At 44.4% G+C, this 19,233-nt stretch overlaps 1 protein-coding gene across 1 annotated transcript in view; it reads right to left on the bottom strand.

The window, feature by feature from the left end:
- Positions 1 to 14,243, bottom strand: part of LOC137204017 (zinc finger protein 26) — a 95,070-nt gene extending 80,827 nt beyond the window's left edge. The window contains exons 1-4 of the mRNA XM_067701338.1: positions 14,089 to 14,243; positions 5,776 to 5,902; positions 5,411 to 5,506; positions 1,810 to 3,764 (exon numbers count right to left, since the gene is read on the bottom strand). Coding sequence (XP_067557439.1) covers positions 2,413 to 3,764; positions 5,411 to 5,506; positions 5,776 to 5,902; positions 14,089 to 14,121 — 1,608 coding nt within the window. The 5' untranslated portion in view covers positions 14,122 to 14,243 and the 3' untranslated portion in view covers positions 1,810 to 2,412. Of the gene's footprint in view, positions 3,765 to 5,410; positions 5,507 to 5,775; positions 5,903 to 14,088 lie in introns of the transcript that reaches the window.
- Positions 14,244 to 19,233: the final 4,990 nt, after the last annotated feature.

The following is a 19,233-nucleotide window of genomic DNA, read 5'->3' as shown; positions in this document are numbered from 1 at the left end:
TTGGTGGGGTGGGGAGGGGCAGGAGGGCAGACTGTTATGGGTTGAATTGCATCCTGTCAAAAAAGATGCTGGATTCCTAACCCCCAGTATCTCAGAATGAGAAGTTAATTAGAGACAGGGTCTTTACAGAGATAATCAAGTTTAAATTAGATCACAGGGTGAGAACTAAGCCAATATGACTGGCATCCTTAAAAGAACAGGAAATTTGGACACAGAGCTGGTAACAGCGAGGCATGGGGTACTGCAAGAATAAGCTGCCTCCTACAAGGTATGGTTCACTTTTTCACTGAAGGGAAGGGCCTCTACATCAGGAGTTAGTGGGTTCTGTGGGTAATACCGTGTCTGCCTCAACCATTCAACTCTGCCACTGCAGTGCAAAAGCAGCCGGACAGCAATACACAGATTGTGTCTGCCTGTGGTCCAAGGAAACTTGATGGATGGACACTGATATTTGAATTTCAAATAATTTTCTCATTTCATAAAAGTTTGGCTCTTTTTAACCATTTAAACATGTAAAAGCTTCTTACTTGCCATCCATACAAATATGGGCTGCAATCTGTATTTGGCCTGCAGTCTGTAGTTTGCCAACATCTAGACCATATCCCCGAGTGAAGAGCATACAGTGCAAAGTATACCACGAGTTTGCTAGGCTGAGTCCTCGGATACTTCTCAGATATCGCTACTCCAATTATCAATTATCAAGAGACAACTTTTCTAATGCATGTTTACATAAGGGATTAGTGCGCACTTAAGGTAGATGACTCTAATTCAGCAAGCCAACTGTGTATTTGGTGTCCACCATCTCAACGCTACAGCTCTGAGTAAGCAATTATTTCAGCAATGTCAGAGCATGGCTGAGTTCAGTACTCTGCCTTGAGATGAGATTCCAGGCCTTCAAGTCTGTCCTTGTTGTGTTTAAGAGCCGATGTAACCAGAATGAGCCATCTCATCTCCTGCCCCAGATTTCCTCATTAATTTAAAACTCTTCTAGGACAATAGTTCCTCAGTATTCCCAGAATCTTACCAACAGGGGCCACAAGGTTCTTGGTGTACACAAGCAATAACACTATTTCATACTATGTACTAAAAAGTATCCACCTTGGAATATAAACAGGAATCGGAAAGACTTTCTTCTTGTCTCAGGAAAAAACCTAAACCACACACCCAGCTGTTCTTCAACAGTTTACTACCTACAGCTACTCCAGAACAACGACTTACCAGTTAAAGCCCTTCAGTGACAAAAAATAGGAACTCATTCTACTTAACTTCAGCAGAAAACAATATTTATTGAAAAGATGAGGAAGCACACAGAAGACCAGAAAACCAGGTTCAAAAGGGGCTGTATCCAAAGTTATTCTGAGAAATCAAAATAGCAAGAACTAACTGATGGTCTCAGTAGAATTCTGGGACAAGAATGGGTTCCAATATTTCCCTGCTGGTTCATGGGAGACTGAAATCGAGATGCAAACTCCTGGAAAAGAGGCTCCCATTTCCCAACAACGGCAGAGTGCTCACCTGTGACTGGTGGAAAGGACACCCTGAAAGACCCACCGCAAGGGTGCACACACACAGGAGGGGTATTTCTCCAGAGAGATCTAAGCCGCTCTTACAAATCTTGCAGAACAGACACTGAACTGGTAAATATAATCAATGTTCATTATGGTGAGTGCTCTTAGGAAGCACCCCTGTTAACAACTGCCAGACCCACTTGCTGGATATGTAAATTCATTTGGAATGAGAACTGAATCCTTTCATTTATTAAAAACTATATTATTTTAGTTATATTGCTAAGAAATAAAGAGACAACACTGATCCTTAGCATTTAATGTGGAGAATATTAGAGGGTGTTATTCCACAAACTATCAAATATAACAAGTTACATTTTAAAATAAAATACCAAAAATTTTTAAAACACTATTCAGTGTTACTCAGGAAAGTCACACTCCATACCCCTTAACCTTCAGAGTATGTTCCTTGCCATTTTCCTGCTATTACTCTAGATACATATTAAAATAAAAAACAACTTTACTCTCTACCAAGACTTTCTTCAGCACCACATCTGGAATGCGACTCCCCATGTAACACAGCTTCCACGGGAAGTGCTTTCTTGATTTATTAAAGTTACAAGGGTTTCTCAATATGATTCCCCATGTTAAATCTTCATAATCAGGCTACCACTTCTGATACAGTTACTGCTCTGTACTCCTGCAACTATTCTCTTGTATATAAAGATTTGTATGACTTACTTCTGAAAGCTTTTGCACATTCATTCCAAATATGATTGGCCTCTCTCTCGTATGACTAATTTGATAAAAGAGTATTTTTAGGACTTCCTGCCTCTATTATCCTCTGAAGTCTCCTGTGGATCAGCTTCTGTGAGAATGATTCTAACATCTACTCCGCTCTGATTTCTCACTTGTGAGTTTTTCGATGTATACGAAGCCCTGAATTCCAGCAGAAGGATTTCCCACATTCAGAGCATTTCCATGGCTTCTCTCCTGTATGAACTCTCTGATGTTCACTGAGAGACGACTTTTGAGTGAAGGCTTTCCCGCATTCACTGCATTTGTGGGGTTTTTCTCCTGAATGAGTCTTCTGGTGTATCTGAAGTGACGCCTTCCTAGGATAGGCTTTCTCACATTCGCTGCATTCATAGGGCTTCTCTGTTGAATGAGTCCTCTGATGTATAATTAGCTGTGATTTCCCACAAAAGGCTCTCTCACAGAAGCTACACTCATAGGGTCTCTCTCCTGTGTGTGCTCTCCGGTGTATAACGAGGTATGACTTGCTGCTGAAGGCTTTCCCACACTCACTGCACCCATAGGGCTTCTCTCCCGCATGAGCTCTCAGATGCGCGGTGAGCTGTTCCTTCCTACCGAAGGCCTTCCCACATTCACTGCACTGATAAGGATTATTTCCTGTGTGAATTCCCTGGTGCACAACAAGTTGTGTCTTCATGCTGAAGGCCTTCCCGCAATCCCTGCACTGATAGGGCTTCTCTCCCGTGTGCATCCTGATGTGAACGAGGAGATACGACTTACTCCTGAAGGCTTTCCCACAGTCACTGCATTTATGGGGTTTCACTCCTGTGTGAGTTCTCTGGTGCACAATGAATGGGGACTTCAGACTAAAGGCTTTCCCACATTCACTGCATTCATAGGGTTTCACTCCTGTATGGCTTCTCTGGTGTAAAATCAGCTGTGATTTCCAGCTGTAGGCTTTCCCACATTCACTGCAACCATAAGGTTTCCCTCCTGAGTGAATTTCCTGATGGACAATGAGCTGTGACCTGAATGAGAAGACTTTCCCACACTCGATACAGGAGTAGGGCTTCTCTCCTGTGTGGACTCTCTGATGAGCATTGAGGTTTGACTTGGCACTGAAGGCTCTCTCACATTTAGTGCATTCGTATGGTCTCTCTCCTGTATGAATTCTGAGATGTACAATGAGCTGTGATTTACAACGAAAAGCTTTCCCACATTCGTTACATACACAGTTTTTTTCTATACTATGAGTTCTTTGATGCTTAAGAAAATATGATTCATCATACCCATGAAACTGATCAGGATTCTGTCTTAGATAGCTTCTGGCTGAAGCTAAGTTTTGTGTCAAGCTTTTTCCAAGTGTATTATATTTAAGGAGACTTTGTCTTGAAGAAATGTGGCTTTTGCTCAGATGAAGCTTTCCAAATGCATTACAAGCATAGCTTCTCTCAACACTTTCGAGTTCATCTTGATTTTTCTGGTACCATTCTTTCCAACCTTCTAGAAAAAAAAAAAAAAAAACACCATATATTTAAAATCATAACACAAACCGAATATAGAACTAAAGGGCTTTAGAACTGCCATGTAATGAGTGTTTTTCTTTTGGTCCAGGCCTCTGACACACTGGTTCAAAAGAAACACTTGCCAAGTGCACACACATCACATAACCAAGCATGAGGGCAAGGGGAAGTGAATCAAACCAAAATAAGTCCCTTTACAGAAATGGGTAGCCGATTAGCAGTGATCAAAAATGTTTTTTTAAAAATAGAAGTTTAAAAAATTTAGCCTGCACTTAGAAGCCAATGCCAACTATTTATGCCAATTTTATTATTGCAGGAGTTTACTCATAAAGTTAATTCACAGGATACAGAATAGCTAGGCATGACCTGTAGGTAGGTACAAAGAGACATTAAAAGAGAGACTGAGTGAGCCATAAGGAAAGTAAGGCAAAAGCATTCCAAACAGAAGGAAGAGCAAGTGCAAAGCTCCTGGGGAAGGAACCTGCGTGGCATGGTTAAGGAACAGAACAAAGGCCAGGACAGCTGAGACCCCCTGAGTGAACAGAGTGACTCTGAGTGAACAGAGTGAAGGCAGGAACCAGATTAGGCAAGGCCCCGTACACACTGTCTGTGTGTCAGCACCCGTCAGACACATAGCCTCAGTCACCCCCGTACACGACTGCTGTGCTGGGGGCCTCAGTAGCTGTCCTGCTTTCTCAGGACTGCTTGCTAAACACTTTTCTCCCCAAAGTGGTGGGAAACTGGAGGAAGAAGAGCAATTTCAGAAGTGCCTTCCCATTTCTGCCACTGAGAATGCAGAGTGGGAAAGCCCAGGGGCACTCTCCTGCAAGCATATAAAGCTGGGACCAGAGCACACGAGGAAAGGAGAAGGAGGATGGCGATTCTGCTGTTACAACACTGGGAGGAAAAAAGCTTTGATTTTCAGGACAGAAGAGCCTTTCCACAGTTACAATATAGAAGAGAAGCCCAAACTTGGACAACTCAAAAGGGAAGAGTAAGCGGGGTCAGGGAAATAAAAGCAGGGTAATAAAAACCACCTAAGATACAGGTGAGATTAGGCTAGGTTTCAGAATTCTTTTAAGAAAAGAGCCCAAGGGACTTCCCTGGTGGTCCAGTGGTTAAGAATCTGCACGTACACTGCAGGGAGCATGGGTTCCATCCCTGGTCGGGGAACTAAGATCCCACGTGCTGTGCGGTGTGGCCAAAAAAAGAAAAAGAAAAGTGCCCAAGAAAGTAACAGATGTAATTTCCAAGTGACTGGTGTGAGAAGAGAGAAGGAAGCAATGAAATCTCCTAAAACAGTCAAGGGGAGAGAATGAAATGAAAAACTATGGGTAAAGTCAAGGGACTTAACTGCAGAGGCAAGAGAGAAAACAAGGCCCTTGACTACGGGAAGGAAGGCAGAGAAAAAAGGTGCCAGAAGGAAGGAAACTAACCCAGAAAGCAACCTTTCAGAGCCACGGGAGGAAACCGAGGGCCCCATCCTTACCTGAGGACTCACGGGCTCATCCCGAGTCCACCCGGTGGTTCAAGGACTTCAAAGAACAGTTCGCGCACACAACACTCCCTGAGTGCCAGCCCCGGTTCACTCCAGACCTCCCCTCTCCATGGTTTCTGCTCACCCACCTGGACAGCTCTGACGGGAAACTTCCGCGTTTATTATCCATGGCTCTTCTCCTTGCTCCAACTTGAAGACTAAATCAGGTTTGGTACCATGATACCCTGTTAAGGGAAAATCACAAAGGATGTGGGCCAAACTGCTGGGGACTAGAAAAGGAAGCTAGGAGCTCAGAAAGGAAGCAGCTCGTTTGCACTTGCAGAAAGATTACAATGAGGGGGTGAAGACAGAATAGGGACTAAGAACGTATGACCTCCAGAGCTCAAGTCCATAATCATTAATTACTTCAGAGACCCCGGGATAGAACAACAAAAGAAAAAGCAGTGGCAACTTATGACTCACGACCTGAGCCGAAAAGAGAAGCTGTACTTACCCACAGACACCAGGTTACTATAGTTTTCCAGAGTCACATCCCGGTACAGGTGCTTCTGCGCAGAATCCAATAACTGCCATTCTTCCCAGGTGAACTCCATAGATATATCCTTGAATGACGACAATCCCTGTAACAATACACACACCATTCCACAGGCTGCAATTATACTGGGAGACATGGAAAAGATGTAGAGGACCCAGGAAAGGAGAATGTCCCTCCACAGACTGCATCCTGAACCCACCACTTGCTTTGAGAGAGAATTAAAAAATAATAATAATAAGTGAGCCTCCGTGTGCTAGATACTCTTTTGGGTCCTGAAGACTTCAGGATGAGTGAAGCCCACTCTGGCCTTCAGAAGCTTTTAGTCTTGTAGAGGGAAATGAACAGCTATGCATGCAGACAAAATAAGGTGTTTCCAGTCTGATAAGAACCTATTCAGGGAGACCTTGCACGGGGTGGTGAGCACGACTCAAACTACAGGCACCAGACACACAGGTCTGACCCTCCGGAAGTGCCTGCCATCTGGCCGGCTGCTCAGCCCACCTGAGTCTCAGTGGGAGCGAGCACATGAAGAAAACATTCCAGGGACTTCCCTGGTGGTGCAGTGGTTAGGAATCTCCCTGCCAATGCAGGGGACACAGGTTCGAGCCCTGGTCCGGGAAGATCCCACATGCTGCAGAGCAGCTAAGCCTGTGCGCCACAACAACCGAACCTGCACTCTAGAGCCCACGAGCCACAACTACTGAGCCCGCATGCCACAACTACTGAAGCCAGTGCACTCTAGGGCCCGCGTGCTGCAACTACTGAGCCCACATGCCACAACTACTGAAGCCGCGCTCCTAGAGCCCGTGCTCTGCAACGAGAGAAGCCACCACAATGAAAAGCTTGTGCACCGCAACGAAGACCCAACGCAGCCAAAAATAAATAAATTTTTTAAAAAAAGAAAGAAAGAAAAGAAAACGTGTCAAATAGGTGACTTCCCAGGTTTCTTCCAAGAAAATAAGTGGTCCACAACCGAGTCAACCAGGGGACACCCAGCACAGACTGTGAACCTAAAGCCCAGGTCGCGGAGCCACAGGCCACAAACCAGTGCAGGGGGGTCTGCTCCCCGAGGTGCGCGGGTCCTACCAGGTGGCCCTGCGGCAGTGTCAGCCGTGCAGCCTGCATGACTGGTGCTTGATGCCTCTGAGAACTACCCAGTGTACTCACAATAAATTCCTCTCACAGGACCAAAAGATAGCAGGAAGCCACAGACCCTCAGGGGATCATTCAATAAGTGCTTATTAGGCACCAACTGTGGACACAGTCCCTGTCCTCAGTGGGTTTCCATTCCTGCAGGGGAGATGCCAGTAAACACACAGCCACCTAGCACGCAAGCGGTGACAGTGCTCTGACAGGCCTCCAGCAGCTTCATGGGAGAGAGGCGGGGAGGAAGACACAGGCGCTATCTCAGATGGGTCATCAGGAGCCCCCTGCTGAGGCGACATTTGGGCAGAAACACAAGCAGTGTGAGAACGAGCTCTGAGATTTCTTCGGGAAGAGCCTTCCACGCAGCATGAAAACAAAGGCACAGGCCTGCAGGGCTCAAGGACGTGGTAAGGACTTGGATTTCATTCCACAGGAGGAGAAGCCCCCGGAAGGCCTTGGAAAGGGTGGTGTGCTCTGACCCCCACCTGAGACCATTCTGACTGCCACGGAGAGGGCAGGGGTCCTAGTTCCAGTGAAAGATGAAGGTCCCTGGGGCTGGAGTAAGAGCACTGGGGTAAGGAGCCGTGGTTGGGTCCCAGGCATCCAGTGAAGCCAGAGGCAGAGACGCCCCGGTGGAGACGACAGCGCAGAGAAAGAGAGAAGGACGTCGAGGAGAAGGCAAGGATCTGGCCAAGCAAACGGAAGACACTGCCCTCTACAGGTTGGGAAGCCTGCAGGACGAGAAAGGGAGGGATGGGGGCTGAAGACAAGGAAGCAGCAGCTAGAGGAGCCCCGACTGACGCCCTAACAGGCTCCTCCCCAAGAGCGCTGCCTGCAGCGAGGGGGACCCCGGGGAAGACACAGTGAGTGCAACTCTGGGGGAGCCTCAGAGGCCAGTGGAAATACAGGGTAGAGCCCTGTCACAGGCTCCAAGCGATCCCTGTCGTGCTGGGGACTGACCGCCAGATGACAGGAGCTTCCCATCCCAACCCACGAGGAACTCCCACAGGGACAAAAAGTGAAGTGGGAATAAAGAGAAGAGCCTCCCATCTCCCACAGCCTGAGTCGGGGAAGAAGAGGGGTTGGAGTGTAGCCTGGACTTTCCAACGCCTCGAAGTTAACTGACATCCAAATACTTGGCTCTTGCCAAGATGACTGCCAGGGCCGGGGAGGGACAGCTGACAGGGCACGTCTGAGGTCGTGATGGAGAAAAATGAAGCCATGACATCAAGCCCAGGGCATTCATGCAGGGGGGAGGAGAAACAGGAAGCAAGGCCTGAGGCAGATGCCACAAGAGCAAACACAGACCAAAGAGACAGGATGGAAGAAGAAAGGGGTAGAGCAGAGAGTGTATTTTATTTTAAGCCTTTTGCTATTTTTAAGCTTGATAAGAATAAAAACAAAATACAAAGGAAATACTACAAAAAAATTTAATTGGGCAAGCATAATCAAGAAATGAGGAGACTTCCCTGGTGGTCCAGTGGTAAAGAATCCGCCTTCCAATACAGGGGAAGTGGGTTCGACCCTTGATCGGGGAACTAAGATCCCACATGCTGTGGGACAATTAAGCCCGAGCTCCGCAACTACAGAGCCCGCGTGCCCTGAAGCCCTCGCACCACAACTAGAGAGAAGCCCGGGAGCTTCCCTGCTGGCACAGTGGTTAAGAATCCGCCTGTCAGTGCAGGGGACATGGGTTCGAGTCCTGGTCGGGGAAGATCCCACATGCCACGAAGCAACTAAGCCCGTGTGCCACACCTGCTGAGCCTGCGCTCTAGAGCCCGTGAGCCACAACTACTGAGCCCGTGTGCCACAACTACTGAAGCCCGTGTGCCTAGAGCCTATGCTCTGCAGCAAGAGAAGCCACCACAATGAGAAGCCCACGCACTGCAATGAAGAATAGTCCCTGCTCCCCGCAACTAAAGAAAAGCCCTTGTGCAGCAGTGAAGACCCAACGCAGCCAAAAATGAATAAATAAATAAAATTTAAAAAAAAAAGAGAAGCCCGCGTGCCACAAGGAAGAGCCTGCCCCACAATGAAAGATGCCGCAGCTAAGACCTAAAGCAGCCAAAAAGATAAATAAATAAATTTTAAAAAAAGAAAAGAAAGAAAAGAGGGAATGACCAAGACAGGGTGCATAACTCTAAGATAGAAAAGGGATTTTAAAATTCATAAACGATCACTATACACAAGCAGTTCTGCTATAATGTGATGTTACCAAAAAAAAAAAAAAAAAAAAAAAATCACCACTATGCAAAGTCTCCGGCTTATGGGAAGAGCAGGGTTGGGGTGTGACACCTTTGTAGCACACATGAAAAAAGAAAATCAGGAACCTTAATAAAAACAGTAGCAGTTTTATACATGTTTGATTTGAGAAATACTACCATAAATATGGCACTGTACCTTGAAAAACGCCTGACGTTTGGGTGTCAGAAGGGCCGTAGGTTAGTACAAAGTGGTGAAAAGAGGCTTGCCTGAAATCAGTCAGAAAGCTCACATTGTTCCCTAAGATATCAATCATGTTGAAACAAATTTACATCCTTAAAGCAAACATGATAGCAGAACTGACTGTATTTACAAATTTCTTCCAGTAAATTTGAAAACTTAGAAGAAATGGAAAATTTCCTAGGAAAATAAAAGTAACCAAAATTTGCCCAGAAAGAATTAGGAAGACCAGACTGACTAGCCCATGGTCATAAAATAAACTGAAACAGTAATCAAAGGTATACCCTCTCCATAAACACAACAGTCCCACACTATCTTGAAAAGTAAGTTCTATCAGCATCCAAGGAACAGAAAATTTCTCCCATATCTAACCTGATGTAGAGCCAGGAAATGATAGGAAACCCATCACACAAAACCTGTATAACCCTACAGAGCAGGCAAGGACCGCACAAACTGTAGTCCAATCTCATTTATTAAAAATACCTAGATAAAGACACTAATAGAGTAAAACAAATCCTGTACATATATACATAGCAAACTATGAATGAAGTTTATCCAGAAATTTAAAGGACAGTCCAAACTTTAAAAAAACAAAACACAACCGTATCAAAGAAATAAGTAACGTTAGTACATTAATGGAGGACAATCATCTCAATAGATGAAATAAAGTACTATGAGGAAATTTAACGCTTTTAAAAATCGGAATTCAGTTTGTTACAGGTAAAAGTAATTTCCCTAAGCCTATAAAAAAAATCATACTTTGTGTGAAACTAAAATCAGGAACAAGACACGGACGCTCACATCAACTCTGCTAGTCAGCACTGTCCCAGAGGACCCAGCACAGCAGGAACAAAGCAAAATGCCAGCGATAAACACTAAGCAAGGAGAAGAAACTACTGTCATTATTTACAAACATCTGATTTTCTGACTAAAAAACCTAACAGAAACAGCTGGCATAACATGAGAACCGATAAGAAACATCAGCAGGGTGGCAGTTAAAAAAAAAAAAAAATCAACATGTAACAGCTCTTTCATACATCAACAGTAACCAACTTGAAAATGTAATAAGAACCACAACAAATCTAGAAAGTACTCAGGAATAAAGCTTAAAAATAGAGAAAAACAACGAAAAATACACATGTGATAAAATACATAAATGCAGAGGCAAAGAAAACACAATAGCCCAGATATGGAAGCAACGTAAGTGTCCAGTGATAGATACAGAATATGTGCTACACAAGCACACACACACACACACACACACACACACACATACACACGAACATTACTCAGCCATTAAGGAAAACCCAAAATCTTGCCATCTGTGACAACTAGAACTAGAGGGTATTATGCTAAGTGAAATAAATCAGACAGAAATACAAATACCATATGACCTCACTTATATGTGGAATCTAAAAAATTAAATGAACAAATAAACAAAACAAAAACAGACTCATAGACACAGAGAGCAAAAGGGTGGTTGCCAGAGGTAGAAGGGTGAGTGAAATAGGTAAAGGGGATTAAGAGGTACAAACCTTCATCTATAAAATAAATTAGCCACGGGGATGCAGCATAAGGAATATGGTCAATAATACTGTAATAACTTTGTACTGGGACAATTACCAGCCTTGGGGCAGTGATCATTTCATAATGTATGTAAATGTCAAATCAGTATGTAGTACACCTGAAGCTACCATAATATTGTATATCAACTAAATTTCAAACATTTTTATATTTTTTAAAAAAAGAAAAAAAAACAGAGGCCTGAGTAGTCGAGTAACATTTATGATATGTACACTCAATGTGGTATAAAGATATTAATTTTCAACAAATTAATTTATAAATTCAATGAATTCTCAATCAAAATGCTAAGAAGATATTTCTTTTCTAACACTTATTCACAATAAATAAAATCATACGTTTGGACTACCGCTGCTACAACTAAAAAATTAATGGTAAAGTACAATCCTCATGAACATCAGAGACCCACGGAAGCAAGGAGGACTAAATGAACCAAATTTCAGAGAGAGGAGAGCTCTTTCCAGGTGAGCTAAGAGCTGGCTGGCTGTTTACTTCGCCAAGGGCATTTGTCCAGCCTGAGAACAGGTGGGACGGGGTCAGCTGAGACAGAGGACGACACCAGGAGAAAGAGAAACCAGTGGAGCCTTCGATGCCCCCTGGACAGCAGGCTGTCCCCCTGGGGCATTTTCTGAGTGCGGTCAGTACAGGAACTGGGCGGGAATGGCAGACTGACTCTCCCATAGTCTCAAGGCACTTAGGACACAAAGTACTGCGAGGGAGGAGCCTGCGATCGGCACACCCCGCTGAAAATACAGGTGAACCGAGTCGAACTAAAGCAGCACCCCAGCCCCAAACCAGCTCAATGTCTGTTTAGATGAGGTGATCAGTCACTCCCCAACTGCACAACAGAGGAGAGGGGAAAGAGGCTCTGGTAGAAAGTAACATTGAACTTCAGTCTCTGTGGCTGTTCCCTTTATACCAATTCATGTACACACACACACAAGTAAAGAGAGAATGACAGAGCTAATCTGGGGAATCTGGGTGAAGGGTGTGTGTTTTTTTTTTAATACAATACAGATTATTTTATACTATTCTTGTAACTTCTCTAGTTTGGAAATTATTTCAAAATAAAACATAAAATGTAATAAACTTTAGGGCTTTCCAGATGATCCTTTGCCTACTGAAAGGGCCCTACACAATCTGGCCTTGCTCTCGCACGCTCCCTCCCCATTCCTGCCGCACGCCTTCTTTCCACTAGACAGGGCACCTGCTGGTTCTCACCTTAAGGCCACTGACTTAGCTGCTTCCTGTTCTGTGCCCCCATACTCCCACGATTATCCAGCTGTCATTCAGATTCTGCTTAAATGCTGCCTCAAGACAAGGTTGCCAGTCTGAAGTAGCCACCCAGCCTCTCAGTGCATGAGCATCCACAACTTTGTTCATGGTGTTCCCCTGGTATGTCTTACCGTCTCCCATACCCTTCACGGGGTCATGGGCCCTGTCAGTCTTGTTCACCCCTGCATGCCCTAGAAAATTACCTGGCATAATAGTCAATAAAGGCTTGCTAAACACGTGCACTCAAAAACAAGGAAATACTGTCTACATTTGTTCAAGTCTTTTAGGTCTTAAGAGGCAATAAGAGCACAGGCTCTGAAGACACTCTGCATGGGTCTGAATCTCAGCTCTGCCACCCTCGTGTCCTTGTTTCCCTTACTAGTTTGGGACCTGGCAGGCTCCCCAGTTTCCTCAGCTGTAAAATGGGGACATACTTGCCTCACAGGGCCGTGAGGTGCTAATGACATCACACACACAAAGTGGCTAGGCCAAGAGTGGTGCCTATTAATATTATTCAACAGTTGTGAAGTCTTCTTTTTTCAGGTCCTGTACCCTTATGGTCACTTATTTTATCTTTTCCAATTGCTATTGCAAATACGTTTTCTCTCGTTGTACTCTCTGTATAGTTATTGTTTAAAAGCAAAAAGTTCATTGATTTTGAGGTTAACTGTACCCCTCCGGCCGCCCCGGTGAAATCCCTTCTCCCCTGACACCCAAACTCTTCCTGTCACACTTGATCACCTGAAAAAGTGTCTATACTATTACTAATCGCTTCTCTACATCCTGCTGCCCACAGTCGCATGCAATCCCTTCGCCTCTCAGGAACTGACCACCTGCACCACCCCCGACATTCTCTCTGCTCTGGAAAAGCTGCTTAAGACCCACATTCTGAAGTCCAGGCGGCACCTTTCGGCCTCATGAAATACTTCTGAGGCATTTCGTATCATGGCTTCTAGGAAGCTCTCTTCTCAAATTTGCAGCGGAAGAAACCACTCTCCAAATGTTCTGTCACCTCCCTTGCACCCCAGCCCTTCGGCACCGCCGTCCTGGTTGCCCCCGAGTCCTCTACTGGTCCCTCCTGGGGCTCTACTCGTCGTACCCTGCGCTCCCCCGAACACAGGCGCCTTTAATCTGCACATGTTAGTTGAAAACCCCTACCCAAGCCTACAGACCCGACGACAGGCACTGCGCTTCGAACACCTACAAGCCCGCTCGGCCCCCGGATACCTCTTCCAACAGTGTTCTCCAGGCCGGAAACACGAGCAGCGCGCCAACGGCTCGGTCCACTGGCCCTCTCCCCTCGCGACGCGGATCCTTCCGGCTCTGAGCCCTCGAACCCGCCCGCCACCCTGCCCAGCGACCACCCTCCACAAGGGACCGCAGCTCCTCGAAAGCAAGAAACGTACGTAATTCTTCGCACTGCCAGCGCCAGTCTCAGCGTCAGCACACAAAGACACTCGGTGTATGAGCATCTCAACAAGTGAATGAACAAAGAGGAGGTTAATTTCCCTGATGGGGCCCGAAAGGGCTGGACACGAAGACAACTCCGTACTTGTGTGTGAGAAACCTGAAACGACAGAGGATCACTTCCTTCACGAGGACCCTCGCTGCCCTCAGAATTCAGGGGCCGCTGTAGACCATAAAACAGGGTACCTGCCGAAGGACAGGGCACCGGACACAAAATGCCCGAAGACGAGGAACGTTCCTGGAGACCCAGGCGGACGGCGGCGAACACGCGAGTTCAGGCCCTGGCGTGGCCGTCACGGGATGAACACGGCTACGCTCACGGCCCAGTCAGCTTGCGCAAGGGAGAAAGTCCCGACTCACCCAACACGAAGCTGTCCGGGACCTGCTGGCCATCCCGCGCTGTTTCGTGCAGGGTCTCCCGGCTGCTCCCACCCCGCCCACCCAGCAGGGGCTTCGCGCCCCACGGAGGGAGGGTCCGCGGGCACCAGGCACCTGCCCGTCGGGGCTGAGTCCCTCGCAGGGACGCGGGCTCCGGGACCGGGCGGGGGGAACCGGGGCGATGAGTTTGTACCGTTCCGCAGCCGTGAGGCGGGAGGGACCGAGGCCGGGCTGGCCGCCTCTACGCCCGGATCGACCGTGGGGGTTCAGGCGGCCAAGAGCCTGGTGCGCACAAGACGTTCCGGGCCAGGGTACCTTCGCGTCTCCGCCAGCTCCGCGGCCAAGGAAACAGTATGTCCCCGGCCCGCCTCTGTGCACAGTCGCCCCGCAGGCTGCAGCCCGCTAGGCGCGTACTCCGCTGAGGCGGGGGTGCGGCGCACGCGGAAGTACGTCACGCGACCAGGAGCGGCCGGCAGAAAACGACATCTCCCAGAACACTCTGCGGAGGAGGCGGAGGGCCTGGGGAGAGCGGCGGAGGCTGACGGGAAAGGCGGGCTGGCTGGCTTTGCAAGAGCCCGGTGTTCCTCCCTGCCAGCGCCTTCCCGGGCAGAGTCCCTCTCCGTGCAGGGGCTGGCGCTCGGGTTTGGACGCCACACCGGGTAGAGTTCCGACCGGAGGGCACAGCGGAGAAGAACACCGTGTGAGGCTGCAAGCTGCAGTGCACAGGGTTATAAAACAGTTGTGAATATCGGTAGATGAAAAGAGAAATAGAAGTACATCACTAATGGGAGACATGAACATGCTAACTCTCCGTCCGAGACAGAGCAAACAATAGCCGACTGAAAAAAAACGCACAACCTAAACGTTGAGACTTAATGTTTTATTTTATGGCCAAAACTGAGGACTTAATCTTGGGACACAGCATCTTAGCTCTGAGGGGCTGCTCCAAAGAGGCAAATGGGGAAGCCAGGATATTATAGGAGTTTTTGCAACAAAGAGCAGGTAGTCGGAACATCAAAAGATTACTGTTGATTAAAGAAAACCACACATCTCAAGTTAAGGAATTCAGGGCTTTTTCTTGTTGTTGTTGTTACTTTTACCATAAGGAAGAGATTTATTTATTTATTTGTTTTGGTAACTTTTACCATTAGGAAGAGATTTTTTTATTTTTATTTTTTTAATTTTTATTTTATTTTTGAATTTTACTTTATTTTTTTATACAGCAGGTTCTTATTAGTCATCCATTTTATACATATTAGTGTATACATGTCAATCACAATCTCCCAATTCATCATACCACCACCACCACTTTCCCCTCTTGGTGTCCATACGTTTGTTCGCTACATCTGTGTCTCAATTTCTGCCCTAAAACCGGTTCGTCTGTACCATTTTTCTAGGTTCCACATATATGCGTTAATATACGATATTTGTTTATCGCTTTCTGACTTACTTCACTCTGTATGACAGTCTCTCGGTCCATCCACGTCTCTACAAATGACCCAATTTCGTTCCTTTTTATGGCTGAGTAATATTCCATTGTATATATGTACCACATCTTTACCCATTCGTCTGTCGATGGGCATTTAGGTTGCTTCCATGACCCGGCTATCGTAAATAGTGCTGCAATGAACATTGGGGTGCATGTGTCTTTTTGAATTATGGTTTTCTCTGGGTGTATGCCCAGTAGTGGGATTGCTGGGTCATATGGTAATTAGATTTTCAGTTTTTTAAGGAACCTCCATACTGTTCTGCACAGTGGCTGTATCACTTTACATTCCCACCAACAGTGCAAGAGGGTTCCCTTTGCTCCACACCCTCTCCAGCATTTGTTTTTTGTACATTTTCTGATGATGCCCATTCTAACTGGTGTGAGGTGATACCTGATTGTAGTTTTGATTTTCATTTCTCTAATAATTAGTGATGTTGAGCAGCTTTTCATGTGCCTCTTGGCCATCTGTATGTCTTCTTTGGAGAAATATCTATTTAGGTCTTCTGCCCATTTTTGGATTGGGTTGTTTGTTTTGTTAATATTGAGCTGCATGAGCTGTTTATGTATTTTAGAGATTAATCCTTTGTTGATTCATTTGCAGATATTTTCTCCTATTCTGAGGGTTATCTTTTCATCTTCTTTATAGTTTCCTTTGCTGTGCAAAAGCTTTTAAGTTTCATTAGGTCCCATTTGTTTATTTTTGTTTTTATTTCCATTACTCTAGAGGGTGGGTCAAAAAAGATCTTGCTGTGAATTGTGTCAAAGAGTGTTTTTCCTGTACTTTCCTCTAAGAGTTTTATAGTGTCCAGTCTTACATTTAGGTCTCTAATCCATTTTGAGTTTTTTTTGTGTATGGTGTTAGGGAGTGTTCTAATTTCATTCTTTTACATGTAGCTTCCAGTTTTCCCAGCACCTCTTATTGAAGAGACTGTCTTTTCTCCATTGTATATCCTTGCCTCCTTTGTCATAGATTAGTTGACCATAGGTGCGTGGGTTTATCTCTGGGCTTTCTATCCTGTTCCATTGATCTATATTTCTGTTTTTGTGCCAGTACCATATTGTCTTGATTACTGTAGCTTTGTAGTATAGTCTGAAGTCAGGGAGTCTGATTCCTCCAGCTCCGTTTTTTTCCCTCAAGACCTCTTTGGCTATTCGGGGTCTTTTCTGTCTCCACACAAATTTTAAGATTTTTTTCCCTAGTTCTGTAAAAAATACCATTGGTAATTTGATGGGGATTGCATTGAATCTGTAGATTGCTTTGGGTAGTATAGTCATTTTCACAATATTGATTCTTTCAGTCCAAGAACATGGTATACCTCTCCATCTGTTTGTGTCATCTTTGATTCTTTCATCCGTGACATACAGTTTTCTGAGTACAGGTCTTTTACCTCCTTAGGTAGGTGTATTCCTAGGTATTTTATTCTTTTTATTGCAGTGGTGAATGGGATTGTTTCCTTAATTTCTCTTTCTGATCTTTTGTTGTTAGTGTATAGGAATGCAAGAGATTTCTGTGCATTAATTTTGTATCCTGCAACTTTACCAAATTCATTGATTAGTGCTAGTAGTTTTCTGGTGGCATCTTTAGGATTCTCTATGTATAGTATCATGTCATCTGTAAACAGTGACAGTTTTATTTCTTCTTTTCCAATTTGTATTCCTTTTATTTCTTTTTCTTCTCTGATTGCCATGGATAGGGCTTCAAAACTATGTTGAATAATAGTGGTGAGAGTGGACATCCTTGTCTTGTTCCTGATCTTAGAGGAAATGCTTTCAGTTTTTCACCATTGAGAATGATGTTTGCTGTCGGTTTGTTGTATATGGCCTTTATTATGTTGAGGTAGGTTCTCTCTATGCCCACTTTCTAGAGAGTTTTTATCATAAATCAGTGTTGAATTTTGTCAAAAGCTTTTTCTGCATCTCTTGAGATGATCATATGGTTTTTATTCTTCAATTTGTTAATATGGTGTATCACATTGATTGATTTGTGAATATTGAAGAATCCTTGCATCCCTGGGATAAATCCCACTTCATCATGGTGTATGATCCTTTTAATGTGTTGTTGGATTCTGTTTCCTAGTATTTTGTTGAAGATTTTTGCATGTATATTCATTGGTGATATTGGTCTGTAATTTTCTCTTTTTGTAGTATCTTTGTCTGGTTTTGTTATCAGGGTGATGGTGGCCTCGTAGAATGAGATTGGGAGTGTTCCTTCCTCTGCAATTTTTTGGAAGTGTTTGAGAAGGATGGGTGTTGGCTCTTCTCTAAATGTTTGATAGAATTCACCTGTGAAGCCATCAGGTCCTGGACTTTTGTTTGTTGGCAGATTTTTAATCACTGTTTCAATTTCATTATTTGTGATTGGTCTGTTCATATTTTCTATTTCTTCCTGGTTCAGTCTTGGAGGGTTATACCTTTCTAATAATTTGTCGGTTTCTTGCAGGTTGTCCATTTTATTGGCATAGAGTCGCTTGTAGTAGTCTCTTAGGATGCTTTGTATTTCTGTGGTGTCTGTTGTAACTTCTCCTTTTTCATTTCTAATTTTATTGATTTGAGTCTTCTCTCCCTCTTTTTCTTGATGAGTCTGGCTAATTGTTTATCAATTTTTTTTATCTTAAAGAACCAGCTTTTGGTTTTATTGATCTTTGCTATTGTTTTCTTTGTTTCTATTTCGTTTATTTCTGCTCTGATCTTTATGACTTCTTTCCTTCTACTAACTTTGGGTTTTGTTTGTTCTTCTTTCTCTAGTTCCTTTAGGTGTAAGATTAGATTGTTTATTTGAGATGTTTGTTGTTTCTTGAGGTAGGATTGTAATGCTATAAACTTCCCTCTTAGAACTGCTTTTGCTGTATTCCGTAGGTTTTAGATCGTCATGTTTTCATTGTCATTTGTCTCTAGGTATTTTTTTATTTCCTCTTTGATTTCTTCAGTGATCTCTTGGTTAGTTAGTAACATATTGTTTAGCCTCCATGTGTTTGTGGTTTTTATCTTTTTTGCCCTGTAATTGATTTCTAATCTCATAGCGTTGTGGTCAGAAAAGATGCTTGATATAGTTTCAATTTTCTTAAATTTACTGAGGCTTGATTTGTGACCCAAGATGTGACCTGTCCTGGAGAATGTTCCATGCACACTTGAGAAGAAAGTGTAATCTGCTGTTTTTGGATGGAATGTCCTATAAATATCAATTAAATCTATCTGGTCAATTGTGTCATTTAAAGCTTGTTTTTCCTTATTAATTTTCTGTTTGGATGATCCGTCCATTGGTATAAGTGTGGTGTTAAAGTCCTCCACTATTATTGTGTTACTGTCGATTTCCTCTTTTATAACTGTTAGCAGTTGCCTTATGTATTGAGGTGTTCCTATGTTGGGTGCATATATATTTATAATTGTTATAGCTTCTTCTTGGATTGATCCCTTGACCATTATGTAATGTCCTTCCTTGTCTCTTGTAACATTCTTTATTTTAAAGTCTATTTTTTCTGATATGAGTATTGCTACTCCAGCTTTCTTTTGATTTCCATTTGCATGGAATATCTTTTTCCATCCCCTCACTTTCAGTCTGTATGTGTCCCTAGGTCTGAAGTGGGTCTCTTGTAGACAGCATGTATATGGGTCTTGTTTTTGTATCCATTCAGTGAGCC

The sequence above is a fragment of the Pseudorca crassidens genome, chromosome 12 (assembly GCF_039906515.1).
Source record: "Pseudorca crassidens isolate mPseCra1 chromosome 12, mPseCra1.hap1, whole genome shotgun sequence".
NCBI classification, from domain to species: Eukaryota; Metazoa; Chordata; class Mammalia; order Artiodactyla; family Delphinidae; genus Pseudorca; species Pseudorca crassidens.
Note: the sequence above shows the minus strand (reverse complement) of the source record. Positions and strands in the feature narration are given on the sequence as shown.